Source organism: Embiotoca jacksoni, unplaced genomic scaffold (genome assembly GCF_022577435.1).
Source record: "Embiotoca jacksoni isolate LCO1_2020_lvr unplaced genomic scaffold, fEmbJac1.0.p SCAF_19, whole genome shotgun sequence".
In the NCBI taxonomy this organism is placed as follows: Eukaryota; Metazoa; Chordata; class Actinopteri; family Embiotocidae; genus Embiotoca; species Embiotoca jacksoni.
The window spans coordinates 3,988,178-4,006,217 of NW_027185329.1; the positions used below are offsets into that span (position 1 = coordinate 3,988,178).

General features: G+C 40.4%; 1 protein-coding gene across 14 annotated transcripts in view; it reads right to left on the reverse strand.

Annotated features, from left to right (window-relative positions):
* Window positions 1–2,291: 2,291 nt before the first annotated feature.
* The window catches only part of lrrc7 (leucine rich repeat containing 7), a 115,220-nt gene continuing 99,471 nt past the window's right edge, over window positions 2,292–18,040 (reverse strand). For 7 of the 14 annotated variants that reach the window (XM_069153071.1, XM_069153072.1, XM_069153081.1 and 4 more), the window contains 8 exons: window positions 16,718–16,930; window positions 14,862–15,029; window positions 13,744–13,863; window positions 13,396–13,600; window positions 12,651–12,934; window positions 11,717–11,809; window positions 7,661–7,735; window positions 2,292–5,687 (listed from right to left, as the gene is read on the reverse strand). In XM_069153071.1, the coding sequence (XP_069009172.1) occupies window positions 5,577–5,687; window positions 7,661–7,735; window positions 11,717–11,809; window positions 12,651–12,934; window positions 13,396–13,600; window positions 13,744–13,863; window positions 14,862–15,029; window positions 16,718–16,930 (1,269 nt within the window). In that variant the 3' untranslated portion in view covers window positions 2,292–5,576. Of the gene's footprint in view, window positions 5,899–7,660; window positions 7,736–11,716; window positions 11,810–12,650; window positions 12,935–13,395; window positions 13,601–13,743; window positions 13,864–14,861; window positions 15,030–16,717; window positions 16,931–18,040 lie in introns of all 14 variants that reach the window. The other 7 variants (XM_069153082.1, XM_069153075.1, XM_069153073.1 and 4 more) reach the window with 6 other exon arrangements.

Here is an 18,040-nt window from a genome sequence, read left to right on the forward strand (position 1 = left end):
GCGAACAAAGGGGCGTCATTCTGCTTCAGTGTGTGTGTGTGTGTGTGTGTGTGTGTGTGTGTGTGTGTGTGCGCACAGTGGTCCCCTCGATTGTTTATTGTCGGCCTGTGCCACAGAAAGCACTGTTGTTCCGCAGAGGGCTCTGATGCCAGGAGAACAGTGGGGAATGGTACAAGTCAGACGCAGGGGAGAAAATCTAGCCATGACACCTGTCTTAATATGCAGCCGTATAATAAAGCAGTGAAGTAGCAGAAGGAGAATTCTTCAGGCTGTATGTTCCTGTAAAAGTATACACAAGCACTCTGACATCATGTACTTAAGGTGAAATTGCTCAATCTAAAGAAATGTGTTTTTTTTTTTTTTTTTTTTTTATTGGAATAGAATTATGGATGCATCAGTGTGAAAGCAGCAGTTTAATGTCGTAGGCGGTTGATGGAGATAACTTTACTTAATCTGCTGATGACACTGCGTCATATTTTATAAACGGTGTATGTTTCGTGTATTGGTCAGATAAGCAGCGAAACTATTTTACGCAAAAGTTCGGACACAACTGGGCAGGTTACATATTTTGTTCATTATTTAACGGGTTGACATAAATGTTCGCCGCAAATTCCTGCGATGGGTTTTGGAGACAAACATAACAAAGTTTATGAAAGTGACACACTTCCAAAATGTTTCATAGTATTGTGTTTAATATAGGTAGATGGTACTATTTTAGCTTGCAAATGACAAAACAACAGACTAACTTCTCTTTTTTGTAGTCTTGATGAATGAATGATTGCATTGGGCAATGTGCAGATCAGTTTTAGTTGGCTTTACAATAGACTAATTATTTAACTTCTTCATAATGTGGTGAATAAACTAAAGGCTAAGATTCACAGAAGACAGGTTGGTATAGAGAACAGTAAGGGCTTTTGTCATTTTGACCTAAAGCTTTCCGTATAGAAATGATCACTGGCGAAGAGACTTTCCGCGCATGAAAGCTCCAGTTCAATTTCCAAAAAAAGCAATATAATTATCATTGATCAATAACTGAGTATTTTTTCTGATGTGCAAAAAAAAATAGTAAAAGTTTTATACTTACCGAAAATGAAACAACTTTCTCACTGGCATGGCTTGATATGTCACGCTGTAAAAAAAAAAGATTTTGCAGAAATTGTCTGTAATATTTTGCAGGAATGTTTTTTTCTACTTTGAGAGTAAATGCCATAAAGCTATCCGAAGCTTTTATTACAAAATATCAAACATAAAATACAAGTTGAAATCTGTAAATTGATATTATTGGAAGTTATGGGTGTTATTATTCAATCAATTTCCTTGAATGTGAAATTACATAAAATATATGTAAAAATGCAAATAATACATATTTGTTGAATTTCAAATTATGACAACCCTCTTGTTTTTTTCCTACAGGAAAACTTTTAATTTAATGAGAAAAAAAAATGCTTAAAAAAGTAAAAAGTTTGGTTTGGACAGTTTAAGGTTTTCATTTTTAGTGATAATACAATCTAATTATGGTAAAATTAAGTCAAATACTGACTTTATACTTTACCAAAGTTAAGATACTTTGATTTGAATTGTCTTAATTTTATATAAATATCATTTGACAGTAATTTCAACCAACTCTCCCATACATCTATAGACATTTTGTTTGTGAGGTGGCTGGATGATCTCAGCTGGCCCTCTTTGATCCACGGCTCAGATAAGTGTCAAGAACAGATGAGATGGACGGATCGAGAGGGACGAGGACGAGTCAGGCTGTTAGACTAATGGACAGAGAGACAAAGGAGCGTCTGCTGAGATGATGAAAAGGATCTGCTTAGTTTTAATCCACAGAAGAGCAGAGGTAACTGTAATCTCTCACAGACCTTGTGAGGTGATCTTCATCACTCTCTCCTCTTTCCTTTATTTACCCATCACTTCCTTTACTTACCTCCTTTTTTCCCCGTTTTCTTAAGTTCTTGTATTCTTTTTTCTATCTTTTTGTTTCTTTCCTTCAAGTCTTTCTCTTGCGTCAGGCCTGACACTTTTCTGCCTTTTTCTTCTTCTTCTTCCTTTCAATTCTTCTGTCCTTTCTTCACTGCAGTGTCACTTTCCTTCTTCTATTTTTTTTCTTTCTCTTCCTGAATTTCTTGTTTTCATTTGCATCAGCTCTTCCTTCATCCATCTCATTTCTTCCACCTTTGTGTCTTCCTTTCTTTCAACATAAATATGGACAGAAGAGCAGAAAGAGATATCTCATTGCTCTGCCTGCCTTAAGATAGAACGAAGTGCACCAGAAGAAGCCCATATTACCAATAGTGACATTTTTATTATTTGTACAATAGAGACTTTAGTACATTATTCAAAACACTTCTTATATACTGAAAAAATGGTACGTCCCAAAGCCCAAAATGGCTCCAGTATAATCGCTGCACAGCATTTTTTCAATTTTATACATATATTATTTTTTGTAAAAACTGTATCTTAAATAGTATGTACAGATAGCGTCTGCAAAATGCATTCTAAACACATGATATATATTATATATACTTCGGCAATTACATTTCTCCGCATTAATACTCAAACTTAAAACTGGAAGGATTTCAACTTGCATGTGCAAATAAATAAAGAAATAAATAGTTCTGTTAAATCGTCACTAAAAATTTGTCCAACTTATAACTCAACAGCGTTTCTCTCTTCGGAGGTCAAAGTACTTTTTGTCACACAACAGAAGAAGCAGCATTCAAGTTGGGTAGGTGTAGGTACTGCAGAAAGCATGAGTACATTCACAATCAATATGAGTCATTTTAAATTGGATTTCATTCACAGCTATGTACAGTGACACTGTCCTCATTTGTTCAGCTCTTATGTAGTTTAAACACATAGAAAATGACTGTTTTTATAGTCATATACATATATATATAATATATATTTGTATAACACAAATTCACAATTACAGTAGAAATACATTTTATACAGTTTTGGATAGTACATGTGTAGGTCTCCAAGTCATACTGTGCGTACTTCCATCCATAACTTTATTATAAGTGTCATTATAAAATATCACAATTTTTGAGCAAAGCTAAGGTATATCAATATATTTAGAAAGAATTACCTGAAACATGTAGTAAAAAATAATTATATTATCAAACCTTTTTCTCTGTTCTCGTCACAATATCTTTGATATTTCAAACTCTAAATAGGGTTGGGTGGGTAACTTGTGGTCAAATCTTTCAACCACATGATTAAACTGTGCCATTTTGTGTCCCTTTGTGTTGAATTAACTGAAATCTAATGCTTGTCGGGAGAGTCGACACAAAATGGGCACAGGATAACACCGTCATGTCAAGTAAAAAGCAAAGGACAGTGAAGGATGGTGTTTCGCTCTGGATGATACGTCAGATGTTTTTCAGAACAGAACAAAACTCACTGCCATGAAATGTCTTCAAGACGACATGTTGCATTTACACAAAGACAGAAAATGAACCTTTTCACTCTTTTTTTTTTTTTGTGGTTACTTCTGTCATCAATACAACTTCTCAAGTGTGACCTCAGAGGTCAGAACACACCGCCATGGCTCCACCTTTGGTCAGAAACTTTCCACAGTTTCTACATTTTCTTTAAAATGTTCCGCATCCAGAATCTTACTCAATCTACATTTACCGACAAAGTCAGCAAATCAAAATTTTCACGTATAATTATTGTCAATTAGAATCTCCTCGGGTTACAGAAGTTACACAAAAAAAATTCAAATGTAACAAGAAACCCTTGAGACAGAGATCAGATCTTTCCTTGATTGTCTAAAAATGGAAAAATCGGATTGAGAGTAGATTTACCCACGGAGACACTAAAACTGTGTGTTATACCTTATTCGTTCTCGTGTGGACACTCGTTTTCTCATTGCTCGAGGGCCACGGGTTAGGACACTTCAGCTGAGCAGGCCAATGTGAAGCCGGGCCAACAGTTAAAAACCAGCTTCCCGACTGCTCTCAGCGTGTGCAGGTCAGATCTGGGCCACAAAGAGGTGAAGCTCTGACGTGAAGGACATGTTTAGATACAACCGAAGCTCCGTACGGCACCAACGACGGAGTATCAGTCTGGCTTAAACTCAGTGCTATAATACATCTAGAGTCTACTACAGTGTAGAGACGTAGAGAGGCCAATAGAAGAGTGACTGGCTGTCAGTGACCGGTGGTATGAAAACATGCTGTGACTTTATCACGCAACTCAAACACCCGTGACACTGCAGGAAGAAGACAGGACTTCAAAACATGGCACAGATGTTCAGTGTGAGTGTGACTGGTTTTATAATAATATTTTAAAATCAGGGCTTCATTATGCAACAGTGCACATTATGTGTTGTGTATCGGGACACAGAAGTCTTTGTGTGTGTGTGTGTGTGTGTGTGTGTGTGTGTGTGTGTGTGTGTGTGTGTGTGTTTGCCTGTTAGTTTGTGTGCATGGCAGTGTGTGTGTGTGTATGTGTGTAAACATTAGCATGACTTGCTCGATAGATGGCACTGCAGGACAAGTTAGGCTCTGCTGAACAGCTCAATGGGCTGAGCCTCAGAAATATTGCTTTAGCTCTTTTCAGCACAGCTGTGCAAGCAACGTTTTTCAAAACAGAACAAAACCAAACAAAAAAAGTAGCAATGATGAAATATGAAAGGTGTTTTTCTGTACAGATAAAATAGTGATATACTTTAGAAAATCATCCATTTGGAGAAATGATCCCTGTATGTTCACAGGAGAGAATTCAGAATATAGTTTATCAACAATAATTATATTAATCAGAAATTTTTCAGAGCTGTCTGTTCAGGCCCCCAAGTAGAGTGCAGCCCTAGAAAAGCTGAATCTCTATATATGTACACAAGGCAGAGAGTCTTAAGTTTTCAATTTCTGTACACTGGAGGCCAAAATACCTGCAGAACTGAACAAAAGACAGCAGAAAAAATAAAATAAAACACAAGACGGAGAGAAAAGAGAATATCAGAAAACAATAGAAAACAACAGACAGAAAAATTAAAAAAAAAGATTAAAAGATGGCACAGAAAAACAACAGAACAATAAAGAAAATGGAAAGTAAACCATGTGCTACACCAAACACATCTTTGAAAAATTCACTATGGATCGCAAAGAAAAGGCAGTGGAGAAAAGCAAAGAAAAATACCCCAAAAACTCAAACTAACCAACAAAAACAAACTACTCGGACTGATCGTTCAGATGCCTAATTAACAAACCAACCACAAAATCCAAACTGCAGCAGCCCTGTGGGGACTCAAAGGGTCGAGTCCTCTGGTGGTCCGTCCGGCCGTGGATCAGGTCCCTGACCGCCGGTGGACAGAAGAGCCGATATGTTTCCTATGGTACATTTGGCACTGGTATTTGCCTTTGGTCCAGCAATAGGCAAATAAATGTCTGTGTGTTCCCCTAAAAAGGTAAAAAAGGCGGCTGATTTCTCAGTTCCACCAGCCTCCAGCGGAGGACAGGTGGGGTGGCGTGGGATGGCGATGAGCAGAGAAGAGAAGCGTCGTTGTATTTGTTTGTTTGTTATAAAACTATTTTTTTTTTTTTTTTTTTTTTTTTTTTTTTTAGTTAGCGCGTGCTGCTGTCTCTCAGAACCACCAAGTCCACCGTCCGCTGGAAACTCTTCAGCAGAGAGACGGCTGTCTCGTGCTCCATGTGTAAAAAACTATGTCCGTTAGCCTGCAAGGCAAACACGCAGCACAGTCAACAGCATGTGTGTGTGTGTGCATGTAAGTGTAGAGGTATGTGTGCTGCAGTTTTTTGTTTTTTTTCCATACACATGTCTATGTGTTAGTGTTTGTGGGAGGATGGAGGGTCACTGCCATCATTATCTCAGTAACACATCACTGTTGGGGAAAAGAGAGAGAAGAGGAGGAGCTACACAGTCATGCTGTAGAGAGAGAAGGGGTAAAGACAAAAAAGGGCTTTTAGATGAGTTCATCCAGCTAAACTGTACATCTGTGGAGAGAAGATGAAGGGGAGGAAAACATGAAAGGAACGAGACATGAAGGAGGGGGGGGGGGGGGGAACCTATCAAAGTGAAGTGCTGACATCTCAGTTTGACCACACAGCACAATCCTTTCTTTTTGGGCTTAATTCTTGCAAAATAAGAGGTACAGAAAGAAAAAAAAAAATCAATTAAAGGCATGTGACATAGTGAGAGAGGGAGATTTTTTACTATTTCTGTTGAGTGTTTATTGATTGAGTTTGAAGGATTTACATGAGAAGTGGGAGTTGATTGAATAGCTAGTATTGCCACTGGGAAAATATTTCTATTAAATATCTATTTTACTTGTGTTTTTTTTTTTATTATATTGAACAATCTAGTTATTTGAAAAAATAACACACTGAATTTCAGCCCTAATGCCCATTGTAGTATTCCATTGCAAGTGTTTAGGCCAATGTCTTATCAAAACTAAGGTTTATAAAGAGCCGTTAATAAATAATGATGTGATGTAGTGGAGACAAAACTATAAACAAAAAACAAAACATATTTGGCTCAAAAATCTGTTTTGGTAAAAAGAATAGTCAAAGGACTACATGTATGAATGGGAAGCAACACTTCTGCTATGAAGACCAACTTTATAGTGAAGCCAAAGCATTTTAGTTTGTACCCGTCATCACAGTCATTAACACGAAGGAAAAAAGTCAAAAATGTATCAGACTATCATAAACATAGACATAGATATTAAGTCACTATATTTCTAAACTGAAACCATATTATACGGGACTTTTGAAGCTAATATTAACTTTCCCGTCACATAACATAACATCTTGGGTTACTTTATATAATTAATATTAGGCAGGACATTTTACAAATCAAAAATGAATTTGACAATACTCTCTGGTGGGCTAACTACTGAATGCCTTTAAAAAAAACAAACTGAGTACTGTCCATCAATACCCATACATCTGCTATGAGCCAATATCAACCATCAGATATCATCTTTCTAGTTTACATTTGGTACATTTGAATTCTCTTTGTATTTCAATGATCTTTGTAAAGTGTTTTATGATGACCCCGATGACAGGTAGTTAGTTGATTTTAGTTGACTCCATACTAGTTACAACTGATTACTTTGCCTAAAGTGAATTCTATCTTGTCGTCCCACATCATTTCTTAAGTTTTAACTTTTCGAGTTGACGCCGCAGAATTAATGATGATAAAAAGAGAAAAAGGGACATATAGTTTTAGACTATTCAAATCTGTCTGTGATCTTCGGCTGAAAGGTTCGTGGGTGTCACCAAGCTAATGATGAAAAAGAGTGTGTGTGTGTGTGTGTGTGTGTGTGTGTGTGTGTGTGTGTACGTGTGTTGGGGAGGTTGGGGGGGGGGGGGCAGTTTTTCCTGATTTCTAGAAGGTACACGGGAACATGTTGAAGTGTGATACACTCTTCTCCACTAAATATAAACACCTGGCGAGGTAACACCGGCAGAGTTGACTCGTGCACATCTGTGACTGCTGGATCGCTGGACGAAAAAGATGTCAAGCGAACCGCACAGGGCGGGTACAGACTTTTTCTTTCGTCCTGCCTCATTGTTTGAAAAAAACAGGGAAAGGCTAGGGGAAGGGGGAGGAGAGGGGAGGAGAGGGGGAGGGGGGGGAGGGGGGCTGTTTCTGGTCCGTTTGATGACGAGTGAGAGGGCGTTACCTGCAGTATCTTGTCTCCGGGCTGCAGGGTGGAGGCGGCGGGCCCGTCATGCTGTACCCTAGTAACAAAGATACCCTATAAGTCAAAATGATACACCGTTAGGACAACACAGGGACACGATGGTTTAGAATCTTTGCCTTTCTCATTCTCATCTCAATATCCACCCACCCCCAAAAAAAAAAAAAAAAAAAAAAAAAAAAAAAAAAATCACATTTCTGCCAAAAATAAACGGCCAATGCGTTCTCTTTGTTCGAAATTTGGAGAGGCATGCAAAAAAAAATATATTGACAATGAAACAGCTAGTAGTTCATAATGACAGAAGTAATTTAAGGTAATTTACTTGTTATAAGCAGCTATCTTAAAATTTACATAAACTGAGTGATACATTCCTCCCATGAAGACATGTCAAAATGGATTATCAGCTGCTTGGCATAAAATAGACATGAGGTTAGAAAGAGAGAAATATAGATATACAGTCAATATTTAAAGAATGTGGGAAGAAGAATAGGTGTGGGGCGGGCTCTTACTATAGGGGAAAGAAGTAGGTAGCAGGGAGGGCAGAAGAAATTTCACCCCCCATATTTTCCCTCAATAACCCAAGGCAGAGATTGTAAAAACACCAACATCTTTTCACAGAGAGCTGAAAGATGTTTTTGAACACAGAAAAGTGTGGGACAATGCAGCTGGTGTCGACAGTTCAACAGGTCACGCACGTGTTGAACACACAATAGTGAGTTTGACAAATAAACGTGCCATAGAAAAGTGACACCAGTTAACCAAGAACAATACGATGCAGTAGTGACAGTGCAGGAGCACCTACATACTACAGTCTGTGATTGAATGCAGGAACAAACACATATATTGCATGTTAAAGAAGTGCACATGGTAGGAGTATTAGTTAAGCTACTGCACGCTGGAACATTGACATTTATACAGTGAGCCTCACACATGCAGACAGTCAAATAATTTGATGATCTGGCAACGAACTGGTCCAATTTTCGACTGAAAAGTAATTGAATCGGGGCTGTGAACTTTGGCACTTGTGCCTCTCGCATCCTCCACTGTAGTGAGAAAGTGGACTTGTTCTGTCGCATCTCATATGGAGCTCACTGCATTTTACATACAAGTTTGTTAGCAGCTGAAAATGTGTAGCGTTAGTCACAACATTTAAACATTTATAAAGCAGTTGCACACAAAGCTGCGGCATCTGGCAAAAACCTTCCATCTTCAAAATGTACTTTAACAGAAATTTGTGTCAAATTTTGAGCACATGCTTTTAAACTATCTTCTGCACAAGTGAGGTCTATATTTGCGATGAGTTACACAAAAGGAGCATCTCGAGGATGAGGTTTTTTGCAGCTCAGTGATAACGTGTGCACAGTGTTGTTTGCTATCACTGGCAGCTTAGTGTGCAACAACGGCATATCTAACGACAGCAGGAACAGAAAATTGGATTTTATTATAAATGTTCATGACCCAGATTAGACACACACACAAAAAAAAAAAAAATCCATGTTGTGATCCTTAAAACCCTTCGTCTTCTGTTCTTAAACCGAGCACGAGAAGCTAATACATCAAAGCCTGGGATCCTAATCCAGTCAATACAGGAAGTGGAATCACCGTCTCTGCTCGCAGAGTCCTAATTAGCCAGGAGTGAGACTTGACCCAGTGGCTTAGAGGGCTTCAGATCATCTTTAAAGCCAAACTCCCAGGATCATTGTCATTTCTTTTTAGTTACCTGATAATGACTTCTGCTGGGTTTTTACAAAGGGAATCATCAGGGAATCTAAACTTCAAAACAACTTGTCAGACACAGTGTGTTGTTGTATGTTTCGTCAACCTTAATTAGTTCTCAGACTTTGCCGGAAGAGTTTTGATACAAAACACCTTCAAATAGATCTGCAGCTTTAACAAAGGATCAGACCAAAAATCGTATGATTAATATTATTTTTAGGTACTTTTACCGATGATAAAGGTTTGTAACGTTTAGGATTCCAGTCAAAAATAAATACACAGTTTCCCTCACAACAAAATCATGTTGAATTTTGTATTATTGAAGCAAATTTACAAATGCTACCGTTCCAACCCTGTAGTCTGTATTAAGCATGTTTTCAGAAATAGTTTGAACGTGTTGCATCACTGAATCATCTGGACATCTGAGTATGTTCCTCCAGTTCAGATCAATCAAACCATGACTGCAAATCACAACCTGGCCAGCAGGCCCGTGGAACAGCCTCGGCTCAAGAGATCAAAATCATAGATGTATAATTTAGTAGTCAAGCTGTTTTCAAAGACAAGTCCTTTTTAACTATTTAAACCTGAACAAAGCAGTCAGAAACAGATCTGTGGAAAGGGTCGGACAAACCCAGATTATTCTCATAAATAGGTCTGAGAGGACGATGGAACCGTAATCACAGGAATCTGAATTAATTTGCGCTGAACTTGCTGACCAGCCTCACATGTGATGATGGAAATAACAGAGTGAGAACAGGGAGTCAAAGGAGGAAACTTAAAATAAAAAAAAGGGCTGTTGTCGTATCCTGGTACTGTAACAGAAGTCAAATATCCTCCTTTAGACCCTGTGTAACAATGTGGGGCCTTGTGTGTGTGAGCGCTGTAAAGCAGACATTTCGTTCAGATCACACCACACGGAGGTCATCTGAATCCAGATTTTACTTTAGAACATTTACATTTAAACCGTGCATACTCCCACGACTCGGTGAAAAAAAACGGTATTTGCTGACGTTCACTGCAGATTCCCACAAGATCCGCGGCGACTGACAGTCTCTGTCACTGTTTACATGCACTGAGAGTTTAGGGAAGCTGCAGACTGTATGGTAAAAGTAAACATTTTACTCTAAGGTGAAACGTTACAAAGTGTTCCACAATATCTATTAATCCACATTAACCTGGACGGATATGCAGACGTATGTCCATATGCATTATCTCATATGTATTGTATGTGTATTGTAATCATTTGACAAAATATTTGGCAGCACCATTTAAGAAACTGTTCATCTGCGTTGACTCTATTTGCTGCTTCTGTAACGTTAATAATGGACAAACTGCAGCTGGTTGAAGTCATACGGACGCAAAGAAGTAAAGAAGAGAGCGATAACATAAGTGCACGAGTCAGCAACTTTATCACCAGTTATCTGCTTAAAACTAAAAGTGAAAGTTAAAAGATGAATTGACAGTTTCTTTATAATCAGTCCACCCCCCTCCACACACACACACACACTTCAATAAACTTCACCGCTTGTCACATGGGCTGATCAGAGGCTGGATGTTTAAATGACTCTTCTCGGAGGCTTTTCTATTTATAGACCAGCTGTCTCGTCAGTTCCTCCGTAACTCAGAATAACAGTCAGTAAAATCTGTCATACTTTCCCTCCCCAGATCAAAGTGTTGAACATCTAAAATCACCCCCGGTGTCCCAGAACTAAGCAGCCCTTCCTAAAATAGCTGTCAGAGCTCCGTGAGCAGCCTCGCTCCTTTAGACCGACTATAGCAGCGTGTTTCTAGGACAGACTGCCATGTGCGGTGGGCCGGGGGGATCTGTAACCCCAACAGGCTATCAGCACAGGCGCACACTGGCGGAGTCAGTCAAATTCAGAAGTGGAAATGATAAAAGAGTTTGGCATATCTTGTAATGTCTGTGTATGTGGGCACGGATATTTTAGTTTGCTGATGTCACTTGAAGATAAACCAAACATAGAAATATAACGTATAAATCAGGTATCAGCAGTCCTTAAATAATAGTATACCAGACTCAAGTACTATCATGACTTTGTATACTGTATACACCCCAGAGTAATGCATATAGAGGTAATGTGCACCTAATTTAAATAGATAACCTTCAGGTAAACTGCTGTCTTCCGACATGACAGACTCAAACAGAGTCCAAGTTAACCAAGTCAACTGCTGCCCCACAGATGGACGGAAAGACACATAGATAGACGAAACACTGCGGTAACAAGCAGCAGTTTCCATGGCAACTCGGAGGTAAAGCCGGGCGAGGCTGTGAGTGGCTGGCAGGGCCGGGTCAGGTCGTACCATGTCGGAGGGCTTGAAGGGGTTCCCCTGGCCGCTGATGCCACCAGAGATACTGAAACCAAGACCAGGGTTCTTCTCTATTCTCACACACAACTACAGAAAGAGAAAAAAGAAAGACAGAAAAAAAAAAAAAAAAGAAAGAAAGAAGGACAACTGAAAGTGAAACACAAAGATCGTGAAAAATCGCCACACAGTCATAGAGTAAACAAGACAACATGTGGACGAGTGCTTTCATGTGACGTGTGACAACGTTTTGCCAGCTATATTGGAGGTCCTCAGCTCTCTGGCAGCAACAATTGAGTCACAAATATCTTGGTCAGAGTTTTAATGTTTGGCGTGATGACAACCATCTCATACTAGGAAAAAGGGACAAACAAAACCCATCAGGAAGACGGGCTGATCTGGCAGGTGCGAATGACTTTGTGTTCCTACCTAAACTGGTGCAGTGATCTCCATCTGCGAAATATATTTCAGATTTAGATTTTGACACCCACGTGGCTTTTTCTAGATCGGTTTCAGCACAGACTGTTGCTTTTGGGAGGCTCAGTTACATCTAAACGTCCTGGTTATCTTTATATTTTGTTTCCTTTAGTTGACTGCTTATTGCATCGGCCTTGTCTGAGCCCATTATAATGCACTGGCCCAAACTCAGCACCTAATCCGGTAAGCATCTTGATCTATATTAATGAATTTGGTCCAAAGAAGTGAACATAAAACAAAAACTTTTGTCTTTGCCAGATTTTAATGGCTGGTTAATTATCCAATTTGACTACAAGGAACATCTGGAGCTAAAGAAAGCTCAAAAAACAAGATTGACTCTGTGCTGCATTCAGGAACACATTTAGCTCAGTTTGATTTTCAAACAAACCTCCAATATAGCATGTGCTGTGGTTGCTGCAGGCAGACAGATGGACAGACAGAGACAGACAGATACCTGCTCCTGAAAACCGTCCGTGCTCTTCTGGCCTTTAGTCTGCAACAGGCAGCGAGCGCTCTGAGGCCGAGGGTTGGTGTGGGTGGCCATGACCTGGTTGCTATGGACCATGCCCTGGCTGCCGTGGTACTGGGGGTTGGTGGAAGGCAGGGGAGGCTGATGGGAGGCGTGGGAGACGTGGGAGGCGTGGGAGACGTGGGGGTTGTACTGGGGCTGGTTCCCGGACGGGGACATGGCCATGGACATGCCGGAGCTCGAGTAAGCCTGGCTAGGAACGGAATGGGCTGTGGGGAGAAGAAGAGGCTGGTTGCATCTAAATGTAAAGTTACGTGGATTTGAGACACACGACGCACTTCATTTTACAACAAATTACACCAGTACTACTGCTTGGTTATTTAGGATTTTAAAATTTTAAAGTTTATTGAATGTATTTTCAGAATAAACAAAAGGATTCCAATGTAGTTTTAACACGCTAACGGATGTTTAATGGTAATTCCTGACCTTTGATTAAATCTGTCTTTTGTTGTCATGGAGTTGTCAGACACCACAAACATAATATAACAATTTCCAACTTCATATTATGTTGCGATGTGAAAACCGGATGCCTGGATGACTGCTTGTAACCCCAAATATTTACTAATTTTCTACATTATATCTCAAAATGGCAACATAGTCTTTGTGAATATGAATTTCAAACTGCAAAATAAAAAAAAAATGTCACACTATCGATTTTATTACCATTTACCTTGAGACATGTTGCCTTGGTACTGCCCCCCGGCGGGAACCACAGACAGAGGCATCCCCGGTTGGTACTGGCCCCCCTTGTTCATCATGCCGTCGTAGACCTGCTGCCCGACCATGCGATGAGGCGTAGTGGCGGAGGAGGTGGAAGAGGAAGTAACGATCATAGTGTTGTGTGATTGGTGGGAAGAGTTGTGGGAATGGCCGCCCTGTGGAAAGAGGATGGGCTTACTCAGTGGTTCTTTCTTCCAGGTCTCCAGATGTTTTGCGAAGTTGCACTCCGTGTGTAGAGAGTGTAAAATAGACTGGAAACAGAGATGAGGTGGTTCACTGATTACTCAATAGCTCTCACCTTTTTCATGAGGTTATCAGGCGGGACGTCCCTCCTGCCAAGTGAGTAGGGAGCCCACTGGTTGCTCCCTGACACCCCCTCCTGGTCATTATCCAGCATGGCAGCCTGCTGAGAGGGGGTCTGAGAGAGAGAGAGAAGGAGAAGCCATTACTGGAAATGAACATTTAACTGTGGTTATGTAATTCACATAAAATACTTTGCCTTTATTGGTTTCTGACAGGTCATGTTGTGCTGTTTTACCACCAGTAACTTCAGTCAACATGGCCTGATGGCTGACACAACTCATAAATACAATTGAAGAGACCTTTATTTTTAGTTTCCCCTTCCTTCCACATTGTCTTCAGCCAATAAAAAAAAACTCTTTAAACTTTGATGGACAAAAAACTCTTTAAAATTCAAGAATTTCTCTACAACTTTAATAAATAATAGATAAGTGCACAACAATCAGAGTTGTTAGTGTTAGTTAATCTGTTTCATCTCGACTGCGTGAGAGTGGTTTCATCCAATTTGAATCGCAGGGGCCAATGAACCCACAGACCTCAGATTGGGATTAAACGGATGCTGAATCCTAATTGGTTTATGGAGGTAAGCCCCTCCCACATCAAACCACTGGGAAAACAACATTTCATGAAATCGCTAATGTGCAGTAACAGAAACTGTAACTTCTACAAAAAAAAAATCTGTGTTTAAAACTGTGGCTATTGTTACTTGTATTGACTGTCAGGTAGCGGAGAAATACAAAAAAATAAAACAAACAAGCCTCTTTGTAAGCCCTAAACTTGTTGAATAGTGTAGACAAGCAACGCCCCACGACTCAGTGTGTCAGAGAAAGTTCGATTGATAGATTATAAGTATTTTAGGAAGGAAAGACAAGAGTCTGTCGAGCTGCTTCAATCTCTGTTGTAACCTTGACACGTGGAACCGTCTCATTTCGAGTTTCAACTCAACCGCAACAAGACAACATCACCATTGTTTTATTTCCTTGTACACTCGACATCGTACAACTCGTGTTGAGAAAGGTTCATGGGACTTGAAGTGGCTGCAACGCTCTATTATTACCTATGTATGCAGTAATAAGAGCAGTACCAGGGGTTCATTGTTCTCAGAGGGATACTCACAGCGTTGGCAGACGGAGGAGGAGGTAGTGGCAGCCAGCGGCCAGCAGGGTGCTCATGCTTAGTGCTATTGTAAAGGTTAAAGTTCAAAGTGCTGCTGCGCCCCTGGCCGTGACCCCCGCCCTGACAGAGCATGCCCAGCGTGAGCGTGTTGTGCTTTAGGACACCACTCTGATTGGAGGAGACAACATCACACGACATGGGTGAATGTGGGAGGGGGGCGGGGAGTGGGACGGGTGGGCGGAGCCGACACAGCAGGCTGCGGCGCGGCAACAACACACTGTGAGCTCCACAAACAGATAAAAACAAACAAACAATAATACTGATAAAAACAACAACAACAACAACAACAACAGTGCAGAGTTGCTGAAAGCACAGAGAAATGTTAGCTAGTGATCGGTCAGTACACACAGAACATTGTGTCATACAAGCAACAACAGGTGGATCAGTTCATCCCAACATCAGTGTCCTACGTTTTCAGATTAGGTGTCGTTTAATATATTTGTCTATTTCAACAAACAGTTCACCCAACTTTTGCCATTTTTGTTTTGACCAGGTGGATGTACTGTATTTAGCACCATGTGACAGGCTGGGAGGGGTCTATGATGTATTAACGGATGTTATTTAAATATTTTTTATTTCATAACTGTGTGCTCCATACCTCCTCCCTACCATGTCTGATTGTCCTCGTCTGTCGAAGCACCAGTTCGATATAATTAGTTTGACATTTTGGAAAATACCCTCATTAGCTTTCTTGCTTGAGAGTCAGATGAGAGGATTGATAACACTCTCGTGTCGGTGCGGTAAATATGAAGCTGGAGCCCGGAGACATAAATCCCAGAAATGAGGGTTAACAGGTCGCCCCTCCTCCTCCGCCCCCTCTGTGGAAAAGTAAACTAATCTCCTCATCAGCACCTCTGAAATAGATGATTTCATTATGTAATGTTTGTTTCATCTGTGTAAAGACTAAAAAGTAGTTACATCACATAACTGCTCAGAAAACTAAAAAAATTTTGATTTTCCATTTGAATTTTTGCACAATTAAAACAAGCCAAACACTTTTAAGTGGATTATGTTACTTTTGGACAGAACCAGGCTGTTTTCCTCCTTCAGTCAAAGTTGACTGGAGGAGGCCTCTTGGTTCATACTCAGCTTACAGATACGAGTCAGTCTTGTCATACAACCTTTGGTAAGAAAGCGCATGAGAGTATTTCCCTAAATGTCATTTCTCAATAACACTGCAGTTCTTCAGATCAGTGTCAAGACTTGCGCCAAAAGCCCTTCAAAATATTCGCATCCTCAAGTGTTTGTGTTGATTCTGAAGATCTTGTTTTGAGGTGAAAATACCAAACATGAAAAAGTCAGTTTATTTCAAAACTGACTCTGAATAAGTGCTGCATCAATTAACAAATTAACAGCAAGCTTTTTGTTGCTGTTTTAAGTTTTAAAAACAATCTTCCAAAAAGCTGCATTACAATCAATCTAGTGGAATTATCTTTCAATTTCAAAAAAGATTTGAAGACACGACACAAGATCAAATTATTCACCACAGTGCAGATTTTTGCTGCATTGTATTTCAGGATGTGGTTTTGCACAGCACATATCCAGTAGTGAGTGCGCAGTACGTCAGGCTGAGAGTGACAGTGTGGAGTGGACACGCATGCAGCCGGACACAAATCTGGCCAACCTTACAACACAGACTTACACAGATACAGACAGGGACGGCCTCTGAATGCTCTGTGTGTGTGTGTGTGTGTGTGTGTGTGTGTGTGTGTGTGTGTGTGTGTGTGTGTGTGTGTGTGTGTGCGTGTGAGTGCATGTCTCTCTCAGGTGTGGGTGTGTGCATTGCATCGACGTACCCTGTCCAGTCGTTTGGCCTCTATATGCCTGAGTAGCTGTTGCCTCCAGTCGGCCGGCATCTTGGAGGTGATGTCTTCGGGTTTCTGCTGGACGACAGGTCTTACTTTGATGGTGTCATCAGACGGTTTCTCAGGGCACGTTGCCAGGGTGTAGTCAGGCGGCATCTTCTCCAGCAGGGCGGCCATGGTGGGACGAGCTGACACTGGACGGGCCTGCAGACAAAGTTTTGACATCTGTTATGCATACTCTAACACACAAACAAAGTTATTGACTAGTTGGTGAACATGGCAGAAAATCTAGCAGCCAAAAAGCTAAATGAGACCAAAAACAAAGATAAAAGGAGAGTGAAATGTTACTTTTTTTTAAGTGACCAAAAATCAGGGCTTCAAATAAATGCAACTGTTGCTCACTATGTAGTGAATGTGTAAAAAGAAACCTACTCAATCAAATAATAAGATTGTTGTACTTTCCAAAACGCCCACTGCAGGTACTCTGCTCACTTTTTTGGGGGTTTTCATTGGGCAGTGACCGTTACAGTAGTGACGCCACAGCGAGTGGTGAGCCCATTATGTGCATCGGGAAACAAAATCCAGAAAAGTACCTGGTACCAAAAGCTAGTAGAGTCGAGTAGAGAATAGCTGGTACCGGCATTGGAAAGCCTTCCATGAAATCTGAGACTTTACATACCACAGAATGACGCTGCTGCATGTTTATCTTTTTCTGACAGGTAACTTCTTGCAATCAAACAAATAATTTCTCACCTACGAAAGAATACCAGAAACCCAAAAACTGGCAGCATTGGTCATTTGCTCCAATCATTTACAAAACTAAAATTCTTTTGAAAGTGTCTCTTTGAGGCTGTACTTAGAGTCGTTTTTTGAGTTAAACATTTACATCAGCATATTAAAAATCTGACGAGGACTGTGCCAACATGCGAATGTTAAGCAGTCTTAATGTTAAAAGTCTGTACACCAATGTGGTGGGCGGACTGATGGACCAACCGACTGACTGACTTTGTCTGTTGAGCCAAGCAGCTAGTGAGGCTGACGACAACCAGTTATTGAGTTATATGGGAAATGAGAATGCCAGGCAGACAGCACAGTACAAAACCTGCAGTAATACACACACAATATACCAGACCAACACAGAGGAAATGGAGCTACGTCTAAAGGTGAAAACTCTTTGTCAAGCAGGTGACATTCAGTGTATTCCAACCTTCACTTTTGAGCTTTCGCTGAAAACAGTGAAGGTAAGACTGCAGCCATAAGTGCTCTATTTAAGTTTCCTGGCTCTCCCTGTGCCCTGCTTCTTCATGCTGAAAG